Here is a 17,895-nt window from a genome sequence, read left to right as displayed (position 1 = left end):
TAAATATTTGTCACTGCTAATTATTCATAATGCACCAATATTTCAAGAAGAGAAATACAACATGGCACATGTTAGAAAGTTTAAAAATTATTCCTTGCTCACCTGAAACATCTGAAGATCTTGGTTTCCCATCCTATGCACTGCTGGCATCCACAGTTCCTGAACAAACTCACAGACCAGAACAAAATAAGATGGATTATCTGGAAATGCTTAAGCTAAGTGTTCAGTGATGCTATTCTGTGTATATTTTCAGTGAAAACATATAGAATATACAGTGATATACAGCAGCAAACAAATTAATCCAAACACTTGCATTTTAAAGAAAAATTTTAATTTCCTAAGAAAATAAGTACAAAAATTAAACTCCAATTTATAAGTGCTCCTCTGTTCCTAATAAGTTCATTAATTCGCTTAGGCATGGACCCTACCAACATAGAACACACTTTTCTTATTTGTGCATTTCAAAACCATACTTTTATAATGGATTGTATTAAGTTATCCTCTATATCACAATTTAATTTTCCAAGTCTCTTTTTCACCATGGCCCACAAATTAGGTTCATGTCAGGAGAGAGTTACCTGGCCATTGAAGCAATCAGATGTGATTATGAAGAACTCTTTCACTTTTTATGAAGCATGGCATGGAGCAAGATCCTGTTGGAAGATGAGTTCTTTGTCTTTTTGGATCTTTGGGACTACTCTGTTCTTCAATATTTTTATGTATCAGTCACTTTTCATCACACCGTTAGAAGGAATCCTGGACTGCCATGTGTAAAACAACCTCAGAACATTCTTTTAGCTGGGTGTTTAAGAGCTTGTTGAAGGTGGATGAGAGGAGTCTTCTCAAGCCACTGATTTGTGAACTCAGAGTATTCGCTCTCCTTGGACAAAGAAATGTGTTAGAAAAGATCAGTAGAACTTTAAGGCTCCTTAAGGATATTAACAGAAGAAAGTTAAAATATTTTGGACACATTGAAAGGATGGAAGGAGGACTTCTCAGAATAGTAATAGAAGGTAAAGTTCCTGGAAAAAGAGGAAGGGGCAGAACGTCAATCAACTGGATGGATGATTTGTGTGCAGTGAGTGATTTTCAGAGAGTTGAAGCCTCCAGAAAAGCATACAACAGGACTATATGGCAAGAACTGGTGTGGCACATCATCAAGCATCGGAGTGATATACGGCATCTGTGGTTCCTATTGCAGAATTCTTATTCTGTTTGTGCAATAGCTCTTTCCTTCTCATACATGAGTTTCCTCATACGGTGAGGAGGTAGCAATGAGTTCAATGTTACATATACCAGGTTGATAGCTTTTAGCAAAAAGGCTGCCCATTAATTGAACAATCAGTTCTGCATCAGTCACCTGCATACCATCTGTATTCAGTAGCTATTCTTTCAAATTCATTCTTTCTTTTACTTGCGACATAACAATAAAAATTATTTTGGGTTGTCTTTAACTTGTAGAGCTAATTTCTTCTTTTCATACTCAGACTTAGCTATCCATACAACACTTGTGACTCTTCTGGTCTGCTGCTTATAATTATCATAACTGACATCATCCTTATGCACATGGTATTACTTCCACATCATCTTTTTTTTTTTTTTATAAATCTCTTGCTTAATTATATTGCACACACACACTGACAATTATTTTCCTATGCAAGATTATTAACCTGTTCTTACTTAAGGGATGAAATACTTACCATATTTACTCAAATATAACTTTCACTTTTTTCCCCAAAATTAAAGTTAAAAAATCCTGGCGATGGATATATGTGGAGATTTTCAGAAACTAAAGTTTTTCAGGAAAAAACTAAATCAATGTATTCATTGATTTAGTTTTTATATTCAATTATAATTTATAATTGCTCACATTGTTTATGGTGATGAATGCCTTTAAATTTTAATTATCAATGTTATTTACGCAATCAGCTGCCCACCTTCATCATGCGATATATTTGAATCTTTAGCGACAATGCTTCTGTAATTAAATTAAAACAAATGGTCATCAGTAGATGACCATTTGTTTCAATTAGAGATGAATTAGATTAGAGGGAATTAGAGATGGTGGTTTTTTTAAAAAAAAAACTCTTGGCAGTTATTTGTAGCAAAATCATCCACTCCATATAGAACCTAAACTGCACCTCATTCACGGCTCTACCCCCACGTAATCCAAGATCAAGTAGAAGTCTTGCTTCCATCTCTATGCATATGATTGGTGCCATATTAATAAAAGAACACGTGATTCAACAACAAAGGCAAGCCGACGATTGTTGAGTTAAAATGATTCTCTTCAATCAAATTCCAAAATATCTGAAACTGCCATAACAACATTGATTATATATTTCTTAAAGTTTTAAACTTTTCTCTTGTGCGAGGTATATGCAAAACTTTAATTTGTTTTTCTATAAAGTTTCTATAAAGAGGTACGAGATATATACAAGAGCGAGTTATATTCAAGTAAATACAGTACTTATCATTGGAAAATATGCTCTTCTTTACACGGATATAGGAGATGGGATAGAGACAAGTTTTCAGTTGATTAATTGCTTTGCACTTAATTGATGATTCTTATTATGGGCCAGTCAGTGTAAGATGTGCTGTTGTTTAGATATACTTTACCACATTAAATCTATATAAAATATGAAGCCATTTTATATATCACTGTAATGAAATGCTATTCATATGTAATGAAGTAACCTCTTTGCCTTAAATAGCAGTAAAGATGAATTGTAAGAGGAAATGGACATCACTGGACTAAACTTACCTAATCTTGCATTTCATTTTGCTAGCCTGCTTGGCCAAGTGATTAGCATATCTACTCTCCAGCCAACAGAATGCAGGTTCAAATCCCACTGTGGACATGGATGTTTGTGATTGTTTTGAATTGCCTTTAGGTAGAAGATGAATTTCATTGACCTGCTTATTGGAGACCTGAAGTGACTTGTAAAAGTTCCATGATTGGCTCAACAGCAGTGTTTCTGAACTTTGTAAAAAATGCGTATAAAATCAAAAAAATCATAGCCTACCCACAATACAAATGTACTATAGGTTTATGAATAAACTTTCGTGGCTGCGACCAATAAAAAAATTCAGCTTTTTTTTTTTTCTTTTTCAAAATAAAGTATTTTTCCATAATTCATCTTAGTATGAAAATTCTATGAAACAACAGGCACCATGCACTGCTATGAACATTTGTAGTTAGGAATCCAACTTATATTCTCCAAGCATTAAAATCGCAAACAAACTTTTAAATGTGACACTAAGATAAAACAACACCATACTTAACCAAGCTTTATACATATCTTCAAGTTTGTTTGTTTTTTAATCATAATATCTCCAGAAGTATTTAAAAGATAAACTTGACAAGAAATTATCTTATTAATCCTTTATCCATGTAAAAACTTTGCATACACTTGAAGTTTCTTTATGACTAAGCTACTTCTATAAGGAGGCTAATGACTTCATAGCCTTGGTATCCTATAATGCAAAGAATACATCCTTTCAGATGTGTATATTTAAAAGATAACATGATTTTTCCACATTTAATCTCACTAATTATAGATCATGGTTTCCAAAATAAGTACAAGCCTGAAAAGCAAAGAATTTTGGAATACTTTATTGCTCATATATTTCTCGAATTAACTGGATAGTAGTTAGCACTATAAAAAATAAGTTACTTCATCTAAACCTTCAAAGTATTGCACAGTGTATAAGGGTCAAAGCTGTATAACTGAGAGGAGACCTCCACATAGCCTTTAAAGAAATGTGAAGAAACGACCAGAGAAACAATTAGACTGATTGTCTAATCCTCATTTTATCAGGGTGCATCCTGTTAGTTATCTACCTGGCTACTGAACAAACGAGGATTGGCTGGTAATTTGGGATTTAGCCAACCAAATTGTATTCTAATTAGCTTAAACCACAATGTCAAATGATTGTACAACATGACAGAACTTCATGCCAGCTGGGGCATCACTCGGTTAAATAACGTCCCCATTGTTTTCACCAGGGAACCAGGGTGAACAGCGAAAAGTCAGCTACTGGAACAAATTCTGAAACACATCCCAACTCAACATCACCAGAGTTCAAGATCAGTACTATAAACATAAGAACTCTGAATGGCAAAGAAATGGAGCTAGCTGAGGAATTGGATAAGTACCAGATCGACATAATAGGAGTGACAAACAAAAAAGACAAACTGTGAGATCTTTCCGAGCCATAGTATTCAACACTAAATACAAGGCTAATCTTCTTGCAAGCAATTTCAGGTAGAGTGATGTGGGCAATTATCAGAATGGGGAACTGGACAATGAGACTTATTTGTACCCATGGTCCCACAGAAGGTTCTGCTAAGGTAGAAGTGGAAGAATTTTTTGAGGCTTTATAGAAAGAAACTGACACAATGAAAAAGGAAAAGTTGGTCCTTGTTGCAGACCTAAATAGCAGAGTGGGAAATGATTGTCAGACATACAAAAATATTCTGGGAAAATTTGGAGAAAAGAGCAAAGCTAATAATAATGGCAAATATCTGTTGGATTTCTGCTCAGGAACAGGACATGGACTGGTTATTACTAACACCATGTTCCAACATAAAAATGTGCACAAATTCACATGGAGAGATGAGGCAAGGAATAAGAAAAGTCGCATTGACTATGTTATTGTTGATAACGATGTTTTCTCCCTGGTGCAGGACACCAAAGTGTACAGAGGATTTGAAATTGGAAGTGATCACTATTTAGTCTTGAGCAAGATAAAATTGAATTTCATATTGAAAAGAATAACATGTAAGAAAGTTTTAAAGCAAATAAAAGTTGAGCAGCTCTCAAGTGTGAACTGTAGACTAAAATACACAAAGATTATTGAAGAAAAAATGAAAGAGTTTGAGAACAGGAATCAAACCTTAGAGATTCAGTGGCAAGCCCTGAAGAAAACTGATTGATTCAGCCAGACAGGTATGTGGTGTGGTGGTCTCTTCAAGGACAGAAAAATCAGAACTTATGGTGGATACAGCAAGTTAAAGAGGCAGTGAAGGAAAAGAAGAAAGCATATCAAAAGTTACTCTCAAATAAGTCAGCTTGTGCTCTTAGAGAATGCAGAGACAAATGTAAGAAAGCTAATCAAAAGTCATGGGAAGACTTTAGCAAGATATAGAAAATAAATATCAGTAAGGTAACAAAATATTCTGGAGGCTGTTGAAAGAGTGCTATAAAATGAATTAGAGATGATAAAGGTGACATGAAAATGGAGAAAAAATATCCTTGATATATGGAGTAGTTACTTTGAAAAATTGCTAAATGAAACAATCAGTGACAGCACAGTGGTAAAAACACTCAGTAGGCATGCAGTCCAGAATGCATATCCATAACTTGAAGTAGAAAAAGCCATCAACGGCCTGAAATGTGGAAAGGTAGCTGAGTAGATGGTATTCAACCAGAAATGCTCAAGTATGGAGGTATAAGTATTACAGTGGCTACACTACATAGTCCAGAAGGCCTAGACAGAGGAACTAATTCCAGATGACTGGAGTAGAGCTCTCATAGTACATGTATATTAAAAGGGAAATAAAACTGAATATGAGAATTACAGAGGTATTTCCCCCCTGCATATTCCTGGTAAGATTTATGCAAGTATACTTGAGAAATGGTTGAGAAGGATGTGGAAGGGAAGCTTGGTGAAGAACAAGCTGGATTCAGACCAAATAGAGGCTGTGAGGATCAGATTTTCACTTTATGACAAATAAATTGTTGAGGAATCATGGGAATATAAAAAAATCTGTATTTAAATTTTGTAGACCTGCAAAAGGAATATTGACAAGGTGCCAAGAGAAAAGCTAATCAAAATGCTACAGTTATATGGTCGATGAGGCATTATATCAAGCAATACTTGGTCTATATTTAAGCTGTAATTCAGCACTTAGAATTGAAGGAAATACAGGAATATGGTTTGGTGTCAGACAAGGATGTACATTATCCCCCTCTGTTATTCATTATCTGTGTGAATCACATTATGAAGAAAAGCAGTATTAAACCTGATATCAAAATTGGAGATGTTGACCTCAGCTCTTTATGCAGATGATGTTATACTTTTAAATAAATCCAGTACAAGTCTTCAAGATTCCCAGACTAAATTGAATAGTTGTTCTAATAAATTTGCTATGAAGGTCAACAAGACAAAGACAGTGAAAATATCAATTGCATTGTGAATGGAGAACCTATAGAACAAGTAAAACATTTCAGCTGCCTAGGCACAATTTTTAGTGAAGATGGTAAATTAAATATGGAAATAGACAACAGAATCAACAAAGCTGGTATGGTAGGAAGTAGAAATTAAATTTATATGGAATAAGAAAGAAATTAGTCAAAACACTAAATTATATGTATACAAGACAGTGTTCAAACCAATTTTAACTTATGGCTCTGTGAGCTGGGTTAGAAATAAAACACTTGACCAAAGACTTGAGACTACTGAGAAAGAATATGGGCATGAACAGATGGCATCAGTGGCAATATCATATTAAAAATTGAGGATATTAGAGAAAAGAACTTGATGTTATCATCTAGGAATGTGTTAGCAGATCTAATATCAATCCACCTCCAAGATGTAGGTGGATTGATACAGTAAAAAGTGCCTTAGAAGATCGAAATATAAGATCTGATAATGTTGGAGTCTTGACAGGTAACAGATTGATTTGAAGGAAAATTGTAGATAGGAAGTTAATAATGATGTTAGTTTTTCATGTAGTAGTACTATCATAATATCCTGTACATCCCTTGAGAGTACACATCAGGAATTTGATGACGATGAAATGTAGCCATTTCATCCAAAAGATAAGGAACAGTAAATGCATAAACAAACATCATACTTTAATAAACAGTATTATAAAAGGCCAAATGATATTAATGCCAAAATAATAAAGTAGAAAAACATTTGTTTTTGTAACAAGTTTCTGAAGACTGTTCGTTCACAATAAAACAACTTTTTGCATTTTATGGAATGATCATAGTATTTTATATGATGAATACAGTTTCTATATTATCAATACTTCATAGTGTTACTAAGAATACCTATCCAACAATCTATAGTAATATAATCAAACCATATTAATACATTTTGCTCTGCTAAATTATCTTAGATCCTTTGGTTTTTAAAGAATTGTTAAAACATAAACAGGAGTATTATCCTATACCAATGCTAGTAGATCAAATATATCTTTACCAAATTGCAAAGACAAATCTTAGACATATTTGCTTATTTTTTTTTTAGTCATGATATAATGCAGCATTCCTGAAAATATAAATATTTAAGTATGGCACATGTAAGCTGTTGATAAAGAAAATCAAGCTATATATACAGTATATATATTAATGGGCATACACACACCCAAAAAAAAAAAAAAATACATACTTAGTTCAGGCCCATTGTCTAACCAATATCAGATAGACATCATGTATAAATACATGCATACTGAAAGAAAAATTTAAGGTTTAAAAAAAAGTTTTTCATCCCTATATAAAGCTTGAGATACTGCAGACTGATATATGTGGGGTCTCAAAATATTAGTTATTCAGATGCATATGTAAGTCAAAAGCTCACTAATGACAAGCTACACAGTTTTTGTTTTCATAATATGGATAATTTTCAATTAAAAATCACTGGAAAATATAGAAAATTTCACGGTTAGTATATATTTAATTGTAGGCAATTACAAATTTTAGTATAGTGAGTTACATGACAGCTGACATTGTCATGTCAGGTGCATGTAATTATTTTTAACTCATATCTGATATAAGTAGTAAAATGTTGTTTATATTTTACAGTACAATGCTAATGTAAAAGCAATGGATGCAGATGGAAGGACTGCCTTAGTATATGCCAAAAATGCTGGATCTCAAGAAATTCAGGAATTACTTCGTCAGACTGGATGTCCTGAGCCTCACTCAGGCACGCTTCCAAGGCACAGGGGAAGTATCTCAAAAAAACCAACTGAAGTGTTTGATAAATTACCTGCCAGCATTATCTAGCATTGGTGCAGTATCCACTTTTCTACAAGTCTTTATAACTGTGATTTTTCACTGAAATTCCAAAGTGGCTTCCTTTAAAACTGAAAGCCAGAATCCCTGCATCCTTCCTCATGATAAAGAGGCTGGTGTTGTTGTTCCTGGATGTGGCATTATAGCGCAACATGCCACTGCAAGCTTTAGTAAATATTTAAATACCTGTACATAGCCAATGAAAATTATAAATTCCATATGGACCAATACTATTCTAGGTGAAGAAGTGTTACACCAGCAGTGCTGACTGACCAGTTTGTACAGATAGATTTTTTAGGTAGTATGTGCTGCTGGGCAGACATCTTCCAACCAAAAAAGACATAAAGTTGTTGATCCAGACTTCCAGAGGTAGCATGCACTAAGAAATACAGCGTGATCTTATTCCTCGAGATTGCCAGGTGATTATTATCCAGAGTTTAATGTTGTAAAAAATTAATATTGCTTTGAAAAGTTGTTGCTTAAGGTTTTATAGGTAGACTGTGTTGATCAAAATTGCATATAGCTAGAGTCATGAAAAGCAAAGAGAATATTAGCTAAGGATGCTGGGTTCATTCTTAACCAGTATTTCAATGCATTTTCATTCAATTTTTATACCTGTGAAATTTTTGGGCATTCATCTTCTTGCATTTCTAGTGCTTATTTAAACTCTTAATAGTTTCATTTAACTGATTATTAAATGGAACAAAATCTTAATTGTTTTTTTTTTTTTCCGATATAAAAATGGTATCAGTGAGATTCAAAGTATTTATTTTATAAGATATGAAGAAATGCTGTATATAAAAAATGCACAAATTTTATTTTATCGATATTACTTTAATGGATCTAAGCATTCTAGTCCATCGTTCAGTTATCTGTTTTATTAACACCTAAATTTTAGTGCTGTTATTGCCAAGGTGAACTACATAAGATTTTATATTCCAAGAAAAACAAGTAAAAATTTAGCTTGTAGAATGGCTCATATCATTTAGTTTGTTTAGTTCAGTTAAAAGTTCATCAAATTTTCTTTCAGAGAAAAGTGTTATCTCCATTTTTTTGAAAACCTCACTTAGTTCACTTTGGCATTACATGCATGTTAAGCATTTAAAAACAATGCAACTGTTTCATCATTTCTGCTAAGCTTTTATTGTAGCCACTGGAAACGTTACGTGTATACTGTAGCATTGTTATCACTTATGTGGATAACCATCTTTCTTCACAGAGACTTACATGATTATAATATTTATTTATATTTAACTCCTAATCAGATTATATTTTCCTTGGTATGTGCCTATGTGCATGCTCACTGAAATAATTAGTTGCATATAATAGAAGTTCAAGAAATGCCTAATTATGAAGAGTTAAAGAGGAATAATTAATAGATCTGCTACATGAAATTTTCTATTGTATATTTTGTAAATTCTAAATTTTTGTTTTATTATGTAAGATACCTTTTGTTTGAACTAGAGCTGTGAAAATATTTTTTTTCCTTTTGTGAAATCAGCAAGATAATCTAAATAAGTTTGTGTATATTAATACTGTAAATAGAAATGTATTTTTTTTATAGGAGTCTTTACAAAACAGAATTAGCATTAAGACTGTACGGCAGAAGAGAAGGATTTTTTTTTTAATATTTAATATATGCACATACACCTGCATACATATTATCTCTCTCTCACACACACACACACACACACACACATATGATGAAAATATATATATGTGTGTATTTTTTCCCCCTTTCTTTTACAGCAATGTGAAATGATTAAAGTTGTAATTAATATATTATAACTGTATACTGAAGATGATTTTAAAACTAAAGATCTGAAAACTTCATTTTATACTTCTGTAAAAGAGATACATACAGTAAATGTTTTTTTTTTAAGATTATAAAACAAAAAGCTGAGCAGTAGTCAAATTACATTCTTAGTACCTTCCTGAAACAATTTAAGATTATAAAACAAAAAAGCTGAGCAGTAGGCAAATTACATTCTTAGTACCTACCTGAAACAGAATATTTTCTTATCCTTCTTTTGACCTATCAGAAATATTCACATTTTCCAATGTGGGATATCACGTTATTTACAATTGATATTATAGATGTTATATATATATTAAAGTGAAATAAGCTTACATGCATTAATATACAGTTAGATTACGTTATAGAGATGATTTGGTATTAAAATATAAAATATTTTTAATAAATTGAGTAAAGAAATTAAAAACTCAATGTGTTTATTTGAGATAAATATATTTATATGCTAAAACTAACTTGCATTTTTTTAAACTTGATAATCAACACAAATTAGTTAATGAATAAGAAGGTATTAATAAGAATGTTGAAGGCAGATTTCAGAAAATTAATTTGATATGAACTAATATAAAGAACACTATTAACTTACTGAGTAAACAATTTTCATCCAAAATATTGTTTTAAGATTAAAAGTTGTGTGAGAAATGATATAAAACATTTGTTATTAGATATCTGCAGCCTAAAAACTTACATAACCTTCAATTTAAATAACATTATTAAATATTTGGTAAAATTAAATTATAACAAACCTGAAATCTATGCAGGTTGTTAATGTATGTACAGTTTGATAGGCACAAGACCCTGTTTACAACAAGGAATGGGTAGGCAGACATTAATGGGTGATTTCCTTTTGCTTTTATTTTTATTTTTTTATCATGGGATCATATGCTATAAGATGCTTAGTGAATCAGTCATACTCCTAAATACACAGTTTATTCTCACTTAAGCTTGAGTATATATAAACTTTTAAATATTTTTTTTTAAGCATATATTTTAGCAAAACAAAGCAGTTGCTTTCATCTAACAGTGTTCACCCTATTTTGTTGGTGTACTTCTTTAAGTATCCTTGAAGAATATTGTTTAAGCCATTACAGAATATAATTTATATAATTTAGTTGGCTGAGTTCCAAATTACAGGCCCATCATCATTGTCATTCAGTGTCCAAAGGGATAAATAATAACAGGATGGCCCAGGAAGGTGAGGAATGGATACTAGATCAGAAGTCCCAATCAGTTCTTTGCATTGGCTAACATGTCTGTGGCAGTCTCTCCTATTATCTTCCAGCTTTAATCCTTAAGAAGTCCCTCTAGTGTTAACTGGAGAGAGAGAGAGAGAGTTTGCTTAAGCAATAAAAAGACAAACTATGAAAATAGGTAGAATGTTCCCACCCATTTTCATACATAGGAGGCCCATGAAAATGGTTTATAATACACTACAGAAGACTCAGGCTGACTAAACTGAATAGCTACTGTAACCAGTTTAATATGAAAATTAGCAATAGAAAATATGTAGAGACGTGCATAGCTTCATCTGCATTCTTAATAAAAAAAGTAGAAAAAATAGAAAATAAAACTTTGCCTATAAACCTCAGCCATATTTAACAACCTTTCATCTATGAATCCTTATTTATTAACAGTTTGCCAAGCCAAAGGCTGCCAATTCTTGTTCAGCGAAACAAATTATGCCTCTTACCAAATGCACTGCACTGCTATTGATAATTTAAACATACAGTAACAGTGAGTATCCATAATCCTGAAAGAACACAAGCATTAAAAAACTGTTCACATTAACGATTTGAGCATACAAAATCATCAATACCATAATAGCCCACATATAAACTTCCCAGCATGATGACTGGTAATTACATTTCAAGACAGCAGGTATCACAGTCAGTATGACTACTAAATTAAAAGCACGTCAATTAGAGTCAACTGGAGCTAAATATACCTTCCATAATGGCTAACTGCAATTCGGTCTTAAAGAAAATACATCAAATCACTGCTAACTGAACTATGCGACTGCCATTGACTTTATTCATAATCATTATTATACCTGTTTTTAAATAACTTAACAAGTGGAAAGTATTTCCTTATGGAGCATAATGTTATTACTGAAAATAAGGAAATTAGTTTGCCATAATAATCATTACAAATTACCTCAGAATCGCTAAGGACCAATAAAATTACAAATAATAAATCTTACATAGTTTAAACAGTGACTCTGTTTAGTTAAAGAAAAAACAGGGAGGAGACAACACAGACAAATAAATAAAATTATTTAAAAAAAAAAAAGCCATATTACAAGGTTGCATATATATATATATATATATATATGGTATTTCCTATCTATGTGGGTTATTTTAATATTAAAGATATTATATTACCAAATCATCTCTGTGGTTTAATCATAGGATTCCTGTTATGTTTTCTTTCTGTTTCATTAGAAACCAATTGTTTAACAGATTTTAATCTGTTCTTCAGTTGTTTATTTTTTTTTCTTACTTGAGGGAATCTTATTCAACTTTGTTTTCTACTACCTAACAGGTTTTTACCTCGTTATAAAGATTTTACCTCTTTTCTCCTGTTCCCCACTGCACTATAGATCCTTGTAAAATTATCTTTGCAACACAGTTTATGCACTATGTGACCAGTGTAAAAGGGCTGAAAATACAAAAAAAAATTACCAGATATAATACAATAATATTGCATCATATCTGGTGCACTAAGAAATTAAACTGTTTCATTCTATTTGCTTTCACACAATAGCAAAATACATGAAGGCAGTTCTAATTCTTATACTTGAAGTATAAGAATTAGAACGTATTACTTCCAGTAGGTTTTTTTTTAATTTTTTTAAGAAATCTTACACAGTTTAAATATATAAATAAGTGTTTTTCTTAAATTAAATCATTTTAACACTGTTATTAGGATTTCTCATGTTCACATGCCTAGCTTTAAAACATCTCCCGATGTTTTGCTTAGTTTAAAAAAAAAATGAAGCCCTCTTACTTTTGAATGAAAATAATAGATAACTTTTATCTGTGTTCTTTAAAGAATGTGAAGTGTATTATGCTTCTATAGTTTGTGTTTATAAGTGACATATCTAGAATTATACTTTATTTGAGGAGTGACCAAAGTTTTTCACTGTTGCATAATCACAATGTGTGTGTGGAAATGAACAGAAGCCAAATCTTATCTGAAACTCAGAAGGATGTGCTAATAAGAAATTCAGTAAAAGTGTAGCCTTTTCCAAAGCTTCTTCAAAGTTGCACATGAAAATAATAATAGTAAATTCACACTGCATGTCATTAAATGTTGGCTTTAAATTACTTAACCCTAGTTGCTGTTTTCTCCAATATAAATCAACCACCTGAATTTGTGAATTTAAAATTGTAAATGTGTGTTCCCATAATCTGTAACTAATTTTAATGACTGTGTTTGTAACCTTTTAATTATATTGTGGCTTATAGTTATTGAAGTTAGTGACTATAAGTCACTACTTCAATAAATTTTAAAGTAATTGAGTAGCCTCTCACATTAATCAAAATAAGGCATGGCACTGTGATAAGATACAAGAAAGTTGAAATTAGTAAGAATAGTCCTTTTATTAAGAATTCATATTATATATAATATGAACCTCTCTCTCTCTCTAACATTTGCTTTGAATGGGTTGCTTTAAGAGACAATAATATGAATGTACGGGAATTTCTAAGTTAAAAATATATGCTAAATTGAATGGAATTCAGCTTCATGTACTTTTGCTAGGAAAAATATGTGAAAAAAAAAATGCAGCCTTTAAAGTACTTTTAATAGTAATAATAATAATTATTATTATTAATTACTGTTTCATCATTTGATGAAATCTTATAACACTAAATATCATTTTGAATAAGTCAGTCTCTTATTTTAATAAAATATATTGCTTGTTTTTTTTTTTTTAACCTATAGACTAGGAAAGGTAAAATTAATTTTGACCCTCATATTTAATCTGAGAGAAGTGGTGTTAGCATAAATTATTGTTCATTATATAAATGGCTACTTTAGTACCTTGATATACTTACAACAAATCTTTCTCGTAACATTTCTTAGACCAGGTGTCCTGCTTGAATGTAACACGATTATTTGTATAATATATCAATTACTAATTCCAAGCATTCACTTTGATACATATTTGTCCTTCCCAGGCTCATCTGTTGATGAGCCTGGCTGAAAAGATTACACATTGCAAAATGCAGGGGAGGGTCACAATAACCACTTAAATTCCACTAAGAAACTATTCTAAAATTATGTTGCACACTTATATCAAATTTGCATGCTGATCTTGAATCTTTCAAAGCTGCTGAAAAATAATCAGTCTTCAATCATCTGTCTCTATACATATAAAGGTGTGAAATGTTTTATATCAGCTTTAAGATTTACCAGAATATATGACAACAGCATTTGGTGTCTGTTATGAAAGTCAAGTAAAAACATTTTCAGCACATGCACCATCAACACTCAAAACTATTTTTAATCATTCAGACAATATGTACAAATTCAGTGATACTGAGCAGTGTTGCCAAAATTTCTTGGACTCTGAATCTTCACTAGTGCAAAAAATTATTTCTGTAAGGCAGTGTTCTTTAGAAAATCCCATTGGGAGAGGGAAATCACACAAGAGCTATAGTCGATATTTATTACAGTATCTTCAAAAAAATATCAATCTTGTAATCTCATACTATGCATTATTTTATGCAGTTTTTCTATGACCTAAAATAAATTCTTAGTGTTCTCATTCTTTTATCTGCTATTATTACTGATATCATTTTCTGGGAGCCACCAGAGCTTGCACATACTAATGCAATAAGTATTCTGTATTTATTTTGTTTGCACATATTAATGCAGTAAGCATTCTGTATTAATTTATTGTTCGAATTTTTATTTAATGAGGTATTCTTGGACATGGAGTCAAGAATAATGCCCCCCCACCCCAAGTCTCCATTATAAATTTGCAATGGTTTCCCACTGGGCTTCCTTAGCAAGCATTGTTTGGATTACTTAGTGAATCTGCTAAGAAACTCAGCACAAATTTTTTTCTGTTGGCTATATCATTACAGTTTTGAAATCTTAACAGTCAACATGCACTTGCCTTAAGTGTATGTGTGGAGGAGGATTATCAGTAAACCATTCTGCTACTGCTATAGCAGGACTCCTACAACTTATTGTTGCTTGTTCCACTTAGTACTATCACTCCCACCCATTATCTTTAATTTTTTTTTTTTTTTTAAATACAGATAATAATAGTTGGAAGTGTTACTGCCATTAAGTTAACACTTCAACTTTATTCTAACATGGGTTTACTGATTTTTGTAGTATCTCATCACATTGAGCAGAAAATCTAAAATCAATTTTGTCTAATATCATTTTTGCATTTTCTAAAGTTAATGATTTATAATTCCAGTTTCAATGAAATAAGTTTCAATAAGTGATTATTAAAGTGTTTTAAAAAAAGAAATGATAGTAAGATAGTGAATAATGCTCAAAACTTTAAAGATGCTTACTGTGGGGAAGTCAAATACAAGCCACAGAGTAAAGGGAAAGGAAATGCATATTTGGAATATTCCTTTATCTGTTCATGTAAATCACAGCTACTTCAAGCTCGGATACTTTAAGATACTTTAATTAAAACTCTAAACACATCTCACAGTATTATTTTTAAAAGTGATTATTATTTTTAATTATACTGTTTTTCAGTACAAAAATTGTTACTATGAAAGTATTTTATTCTTTGCCTGAGCCAACAGTAAGTACTATACTATTGTTTCATTAAATTCTTATTTCAGAAAGTTTCCATACTCTTATTAAAAAAAGTCTGAATTAGTGAGGTTTTGTTATTCTGTTGTGTATGACATATTAGTACTGATGTCAGGAAGTTACTATGATAACACATTCTCAGACAACAAACACAGTATTGCATGTCATGTATTTTAGTAAATAAATACAACTAAAACTGGAGTGCCTTACAGAAAGCCATGCATGCTCGACGTCATAGTTTGAACCTAGATTACTTTTTTTTTAAAAAAGTAATAATCTCATGGTAGTTACTTCTATCTATAACATCCTACTGGTGCTTTCAATAGTAAAATATCATTTCAGTAATAAAAGCCCCCCCCCCCCTCAAAATGCTTATTTGATTCTATAGTAAATGAGCTTCATACCTTTACTGTAAGACTATTGCAAGCTATATCATGAGAAACAAATGCTTGTTAGGTTACTTCCAAGCAGGATACCTTAGGTGTAATGAATGATCCTGTATATATATAATGATTTTAAGACATAGTTAAAATTTGTTACTATTATGAGAAATTGATCATAGTTGCACTACCAGCAGACTTTTTTTTTTATTCCCCTTCCCATCATAAGGAAACATGTACTTAAATGATAACTTTTCTTTTATGATGTATTAAAATTGAGATTAACAGAATGATCAAAGCTGAATTAAGGAATGTTAGACTTTATTTTCACACTTTTTGTAAATGACAGAAGTATTTATTTTCTTTCTTCGACTCATTATGAACTAATTGATCACTTTACCTGTACAGAATTTGTATGATTTGTAAAATATGGACTTATAGTATTTATATAAACTCCTTGTAGAATATAGTAAAAGATATGTTATGACACTGTGTACAAAGCGAGATATTTCAATGGGTATATGATGTGAATTTTAGATCACTTCAGCCCGATGCAGCTAGCATACCAAACATAACTGTGTTTCATAAATTTATTTTTTTTCCTCCTTTCTTTAAACCTTTAGATAATTATTTAATCTGTACACATGTAAACATGCATGTTATAACAACTGGTTGTAATTGCAGCTGACTTGTCCAGCATTAGCCTTCTCTGATGCTTTCATATATGAAATGCCTATATATATATATAAAATATCCCTCACCCTGGTGTAGGGTAAAATGCCAGGTGGTTACTCTGTTTTCTAGTTCTGATAATATCATCAGAACTTAGGTTGCCAAATAAAACTGTTAACAATATCTGTCTGCTCACATGAGGTTAAAAATGTGGTTGAAATTTTTTGGTGTTAAAGATGTGTGAAGATAAAATTAAAGATGGTATTTTGTAGACATCATCACGTTATAGAAAACATTCAAACTGTATAAAGCCTAATAAATTATAATGCTGCTTTGATTCATATGTTGTTTCTTTTAACTTATATACACATCATAATATGCTATTCAGAATAGTACTTTTGTAAATACACTGAGCCCAGTGCAACTCTTGAAACAAATCAGGCCTCTTTTTAGTAATATATATATTAATAGGAAACTAGCATTTACACATCCGGTTTGATCCTATTTCATCCTGTTAAATTTGAAAAGATCATGAATTTAAGTTCTTACTATTACAATATGGAACTGAAGTCAAAATGTTTAATTGTTAGGCCAAATTTCAGAGGTAGAGTGGAGCCTCTACCTGTTGGACCATCACCCCTTCCCGAACACTTGTTGCTCTTCACGTGACTGATGCAACTTGCCTCTTTCTGCTTATCTTGCAAACTGAGTCATTCTCTCACTCTGTCTTGAGCCAAACACTTCACTATTTCAAATTTTTTCTTTAAATTAAAGTATATATGTTTAAGGTTTTCACTTGCTTTTATTCCTTACAAAGTTAGGAAGAATAGTTTATTTATGCATTGAGTGTAGTGAGAAAAAGTCTTAAATAGTCAAAAGGTGAGTTATAACCCCTTTATTTATTTTGCAAAATGAGTAACCTTAGAAGAGGCAGCTGCACTTCCAGCGGAAGAAAAGAAAGGACCCGATTCAGGCCTTACAATGTTCAATAATAAAGAGGGAGGGGATAAGAGAGCAGCTCAGCGACATTTTATTTTGCACTGAGCTATGTCGAGTAGAGACAAGCTCATTTGACCCAATGAACAGTACTGGGTTGGTTGTTTCAAAATGTTTCCAAGATGACTGCCAAGACTATAGGCAGGGACAGTGGAAAATAAAATAAAGGTAAGAGAGCCCAAAGTGTGATTCTACAACATGATATATTACCTTT

General features: G+C 31.7%; 1 protein-coding gene across 1 annotated transcript in view; it reads left to right on the top strand.

Moving 5' to 3' along the window:
• The window catches only part of LOC150100317 (centaurin-gamma-1A-like), a 418,649-nt gene extending 409,853 nt beyond the window's left edge, over positions 1-8,796 (top strand). The window contains exon 20 of the mRNA XM_090402635.1: positions 7,818-8,796. Coding sequence (XP_090258761.1) covers positions 7,818-8,021 — 204 coding nt within the window. The 3' untranslated portion in view covers positions 8,022-8,796. The remainder of the gene's footprint in view (positions 1-7,817) is intronic.
• Positions 8,797-17,895: the final 9,099 nt, after the last annotated feature.

This window comes from Typopeltis vanoorti, chromosome 13, assembly GCF_054136105.1.
Source record: "Typopeltis vanoorti isolate ZY-2024b chromosome 13, IOZ_Tvanoo_1.0, whole genome shotgun sequence".
Classification (NCBI taxonomy): Eukaryota; Metazoa; Arthropoda; class Arachnida; order Uropygi; family Thelyphonidae; genus Typopeltis; species Typopeltis vanoorti.
Note: the sequence above shows the minus strand (reverse complement) of the source record. Positions and strands in the feature narration are given on the sequence as shown.